Source organism: Bombus terrestris, chromosome 16, assembly GCF_910591885.1.
Source record: "Bombus terrestris chromosome 16, iyBomTerr1.2, whole genome shotgun sequence".
Classification (NCBI taxonomy): domain Eukaryota; kingdom Metazoa; phylum Arthropoda; class Insecta; order Hymenoptera; family Apidae; genus Bombus; species Bombus terrestris.
Window position 1 is genome coordinate 5,025,968 of NC_063284.1, and position 5,415 is coordinate 5,031,382.

At 28.9% G+C, this 5,415-nt stretch overlaps 2 protein-coding genes and 1 long non-coding RNA gene across 5 annotated transcripts; 2 read left to right on the top strand and 1 right to left on the bottom strand.

Annotated features, from left to right (window-relative positions):
- The first annotated feature begins 202 nt into the window (after positions 1-202).
- On the top strand, positions 203-2,509 carry LOC100643787 (tumor protein p63-regulated gene 1-like protein). 2 transcript variants are annotated; one of them, XM_012317625.3, is made up of 6 exons: positions 203-545; positions 640-856; positions 932-1,108; positions 1,218-1,325; positions 1,694-1,827; positions 1,894-2,509. In XM_012317625.3, exons 1-6 carry the CDS (start codon positions 431-433, stop codon positions 2,079-2,081), a joined length of 939 nt encoding a protein of 312 aa, XP_012173015.1. In that variant the 5' UTR covers positions 203-430; the 3' UTR covers positions 2,082-2,509. The 2 variants fall into 2 exon arrangements, with proteins under 2 accessions (XP_012173015.1, XP_012173016.1); XM_012317626.3 differs by lacking the exon at positions 1,218-1,325 and having other exon boundaries at positions 204-545.
- LOC125386571 lies at positions 970-3,144 on the bottom strand. The gene is made up of 2 exons (XR_007226845.1): positions 3,005-3,144; positions 970-1,128 (listed from the first exon to the last, which is right to left on the bottom strand). It is a non-coding gene; the product is annotated as an uncharacterized LOC125386571 (long non-coding RNA).
- Positions 3,145-3,189: 45 nt separating this feature from the next.
- On the top strand, positions 3,190-5,249 carry LOC100651585 (C1GALT1-specific chaperone 1). 2 transcript variants are annotated; one of them, XM_012317624.3, is made up of 4 exons: positions 3,190-4,016; positions 4,091-4,189; positions 4,280-4,392; positions 4,468-5,249. In XM_012317624.3, exons 1-4 carry the CDS (start codon positions 3,203-3,205, stop codon positions 4,606-4,608), a joined length of 1,167 nt encoding a protein of 388 aa, XP_012173014.1. In that variant the 5' UTR covers positions 3,190-3,202; the 3' UTR covers positions 4,609-5,249. The 2 variants fall into 2 exon arrangements, with proteins under 2 accessions (XP_012173014.1, XP_012173013.1); XM_012317623.3 differs by having other exon boundaries at positions 4,091-4,392.
- Positions 5,250-5,415: the final 166 nt, after the last annotated feature.

Sequence of the window (5,415 nt, forward strand, 5' to 3'; positions counted from 1 at the left end):
ATTATACTGCATTTTATAGAATTTTACACTTTCAAATTTCCTATAAATGCATAAAAATCTGCAGTCTAGATATATAATAATTTATAAAAATATTTGAGAGCCTTGGAATATTTTTCCACTCATTTTTTAAATATGAGCAACATTATCATTCTTTAAAATACAGAAATCATAATAACAAATTCTTTGCTATCTCTTGATAACGTTATCAATGATAAATTTCATAAATATGGCGCCTTTCGTGAATACTTGAAATGTCAAACTGTTTCTGAGAATTTATCGGATATATACGTTTTATTAACATTACAAAAGTCGTTAGTCGAAAGAAAATATTGTTTTTGCCATATACCAAGAATTATCTAACTCTGATATCGTGAACAACGAAAAACAACGGAATTTTTTGATCAGATAGGAGAACCATAACCTATAAACGATGGATGAAACGTATTTCGATGAAGCACCCGCGGGAAATTTTGAAACAGCTACGCTAGAAATCACCAAAGAACTCGATGTCAATGAGTTGAATAGTCAAAACACTGTTCCTGTTGGTTGGTATTTTGCATATTGGGAGTCAAAATGTTTTTCTATTTGATATCTTAATGAGATTAACGTGTTAAAAGCATTTTCTGTAATTGTTAAAAGGAGCTGATACTGCAAAGAAGAACAGAGAGAATGAGACATATACTTCAAGTGAAGTTCCATCATCGAAGGATTTGTCTAATATCCCTTTCAAACATATAGATATTCACTCTTTTTTCTCTGATAGAAACGAAGTTGTTGACAGAGCGCTAAAAGATTGTCAAGAGAGTTTAATAAATGAAGAGGAAAAGGATATTATTGGAAGCTGGCTGTTGACAGAGTAGGAGACTTAATGTATATAAATCTTGTTTTATTATTATATAATATGATGATTAATATTAGGACATATTTGTAGAATAAGTCTGTGGGATATTGAGAAAGAAAGATTAGTCATACTTTCAAAAAAAGCTATTTATTCGATAAAGTATGACTTCATTTCCTTAAAGATATTAGAGTACAATCGGATACCTTTGTTGCAAATTGATACGCTCGTCTCGGGCGAACTAGTTTATCCTCCTTCGTCCTTAGCACCGTAAGTATCATCGTGACGTTCTCAAAATAAAAAATTACCATCTAATTATAGGTGAAAAAATGGATCACAGTTAGTTTGTATTGTTTACAAATTTATGAACGATTTTTAGACGATTAAGTGGATTGGCAGAGGGTGTATCATCAATATTTCATTACGCAGGCCGTCAAGAGTGGTCTACTCTTGTCTCTTGTACAGATTTTGCACAGTTTGAACCTAGGTACACTGAACTATTACGTAGAACAGAGACAATTATTTTTTTAGAAAAAAAGAATGTTTTGTTCCATTTTTATTGATTTCTGTTAATAGTATTATCGTTCTCGTATGTGTTAAATACATGTAGGCACCTTCAAATAATTTCATTTTAAGTGAAATGCAAATTATATAATAGAACTGTTTAGTTCGTTTAGTTAATATTCACATTTATGCTTGCAGACTGTTGCTTTGGTAAATAATGTAATACTTATTTTTTTTGTCTAATTTCAAGTATATATATATATTTATTTTTAAATATTGCTATATGTATAATAGTAATTGTAATAGTAGTTCATTTGTAATTACTGTATAAAATTAAAATTGACTTTCCAGAAAAAGACACATGTCTGGGATAAGACTGATGTGGAATAAAGGCAATCCAGTACCATTAACTAAGAAATGGAATCCATTTGCAAAGGATATACCATGGCTTACTTATGCTAGTCATCCATTATTTTGGTACAAAGGTAAATTTACTTTATTTGTGCAATTATATCAATTAGTTACTTGTAAAACTTTGATGCCATTTGTAGGATCAGAAGCAGAGAAAGCAAGGTTTAATGTTGAAGGTTTACAGTCATTGATTAAAGATTTTTTGCCATCAGACTGCATTATAAGAAATGGTCTTATTATTATAGAAAACTACTTTGGTGTAGGTGCCTTAGTACATAACAGAAATGGATTAGGTTTCTATAAAATTCGTGGCAAAGTCAGTTTTTAATCTAGTTTATAAGAAATTGAAATTTGTGTTTGATTTCTCTAAAATTCACATTCCAATTTCCAAAACTCAAAGCTCCTATTTATAAATTTTATGATATTTATAATGAAATACTAAAATTAGCGATACAATTGTATTTTATCCACATAACAGAACTCTCAAATAGATCTCTATTTACTTTTCAAAGATTCTATTGAGGAATACTATTAAGCATATCGTATATAATTCTACAGCGTATAATACAAACATTTTCACTCAGTACCTGGCAGACAGAATGCTAAAACTACATATTAAACATCGCGTTAAGATAATTCGTTTACACTTTCTAGATATAAAACTATGTTTTATAATTCCTTATTGTAAAGACAAGGCGCTTAACCTCTCTATAATATATATAAAAATAATAATAAATAAAGATAGTTCTTCCTTAACATTTAACAAAAAAACTTCTTTTATTATCCTTTACCATTTAATAAATTGTTCTAATTGTTTCGAAATATCAATGCTAATAATAGATAATAATATTAGAAATAAAAATTTATATGCAAAAAATAATTTTTGAACAACCACAGTAATCTTACCTTACAACAACTATTATCTATAAATAAGAAAAGATATTGAGATATGAAATATTTTATTTGGAAAATATATTACTAGTTGGTTATGTTTAAATGTATTAAGTAATAACACCACCTGTTGACCTAATTCATTATGTCGTTCAGTTTTAATACAGTTACACAAACGAAAGGTTATACAAATTAATAAAATTGCAAAATTACAAGAAAATAGCAATATTTATGAAATAACAATCTACATAATATCAGATCGCTTAGCGCACTCGATCGTTTTTTATCAGTAAGTAATATAGATAAATGTAAGTACATATTTTAAACAATTTTTTCTATAATTTTTATAATAACACATACCTTATTATTTTTATTTGTAGATCCTTTAGACACAAATATGATTTATAAGATGCAGAATTCATGATTGGAATGATCTAATGCAATCAACCATTTACGAGTTCAACGAGAGTCAATTAATGTTATTAGATCATAGCTATTTCAGAGGAAAAAGCTCTATGATAGAAATGCAGTATTACAGATCAGTGTCAAAACTATAAGATGTATCTCTACCGTCTTAAACTGTGGCCTGTGTTTCTAATTGGATTCGGAATTGGCTTTCTCCTTGCCTTGATCTTATTTGCTGCTCAAGATTTATTTAACAATATTTCCATTTGTCAGAAATCATCATTAAATTTGTACTCTACAAACAGAAATGATCTTAAATGGTTCATGTCTGATACATGGATCAAGCGAGAGATTACTATACAGAGTTGGAAAGATTCTACAAACATGACATATAGTAAATGGTTGAGTAATAGAAAACTGAGGTCAAAAAATATTGATATGGATACTTATCTTTATGGTCCTGAAAGTAGGGAAGAATTAGAAGCAGAGTGGTTGAAGTCAAATATTCATATCACTTGTATTGTATTTGTAAAAAAAGTTAAATTGGCTAGATCTATCCAGGATACTTGGGGAAAACACTGTAACAAGATATATTTCTTTGGTCAAGTGAAAGATCCTAAAATGCCTATTATAAATTTTGATACAAAATTAGTATCTTCATGGCAACTTTTATGTGAAGCCTTCAGGTATGTGTGGAAGAGCAGTGAAACTTTAGAATGGCTTATCTTTGTAAAAGATGACACATTAGTGGTTCTTGAAAATTTGCGGTACATGCTTGGTCCATTAAATCACACTCAGGATCATTATTTGGGTCATGCAGTTACTCTCTGGGGTCAACCTTATAATGTAGCTGATGCTGGATATGTAATTAGCGCGGGAGTGCTTAGGAAGCTAATTAAAATGTTTGATAACTCAGAAAAATGTATAATCAGTGGCAAATATTGGAAACAGGAAGATTATTATCTCGGTAAATTTTTTATCACTCTTGATATTCCTTATCTACAAAACTATAATTAAACTGTAGCTTTTAATTGTTTTCAGCTAAACATTTGGCTTCTATGGGAATTTATCCTTCTGATACAAGGGACCAGTATTTAAGGGGAACCTTTCATGGATACTCTTTGCAATCTTTATTATGGGGTATTGTTAAGACTGGTGTTTATTGGACTCGTGCATTATACCCAGTAAAAAACGAATGCTGCTCATTTATATCTGTTACTTTTAATGTAGGAGAAACAGAAAAAATGCACACATTGAATTATTTACTATATCATTTTCATGTCTTAAAGAGGAAAGCTGTTTTTGGAAGTAGAAAAGCAGCAATATCCATATCCGACAAGGATGTATGATTATTATTTTATTATGAATGTATTATGATAAGGAAGAACTTAGAATTAACTGAATATTTCTATTTTCAGGTTTGGAGAGTCGCGTTGGAAGACGAGTTTAATATTACAAATTTAAATAACATTTCTAGCGAGATGTACTATGAAATATGGCATGCAAAATATTCTGAACCAGGACAATTAATTAGTAAAAATTATCAGGCTAATGATTAAGATAAATTTAAATAAATCATCCATATATGATTTTTATATGTTTTATACTGACTGAAGATTTTTTAACGATATTTTATATCAAGTAATATCATATTTTAATAATTTTAAAGTACAACAATGTTGTCTATGTTAGATAGTTTAATAATTGTTGAAATTGTTCGAAACTGATTGTGAATAAACATTGAATTTTTATAGAATGACGTTGTTAAAAACTTGAAATGGTTATCAGGTTTTACAGTTTATTAATGAGTTATATTGATATGACAAATATGGGAACGACGGAGTAGCGTTGTTTGATAACTGTTTCCCTTGTTACGCCATTGTTGCCTTATCTGACTAATTAAGAACTCATTAACGCTTGTAATGACCTCGGTAATCAAATCACAACTCTAATTTTAAATATATGTCAAGAATACTGGAACGATGCATCCTCATGCTTTTCTATGTGAATGATCTATCTCTGGCTAATGAAGATGGATATACAAAGTGTTCTAAAGAATTATTTTTAACTGTAATTGAACTATTAGAGTACCTGATAATATACATATATATATATATATACATTTTAATGCTTATTTTCATTTGATAATTATCATGTAAATCATTTAATTTTGTAACAATAAATGTGTAATTTTTCAAAAGCAAAGTTTTGTTAATTCACGAATCCCAGGCATGAATCCTCGACACAATATAAATCCCACTAATGACTTATATTATTTCGTCGAATTAATTTATCAAGTAAGATTTCAGTTATCGGTTATCCGCTTCCTCCTGGAGGTAGCTATATAAAAGAAGAAATGTATTAAT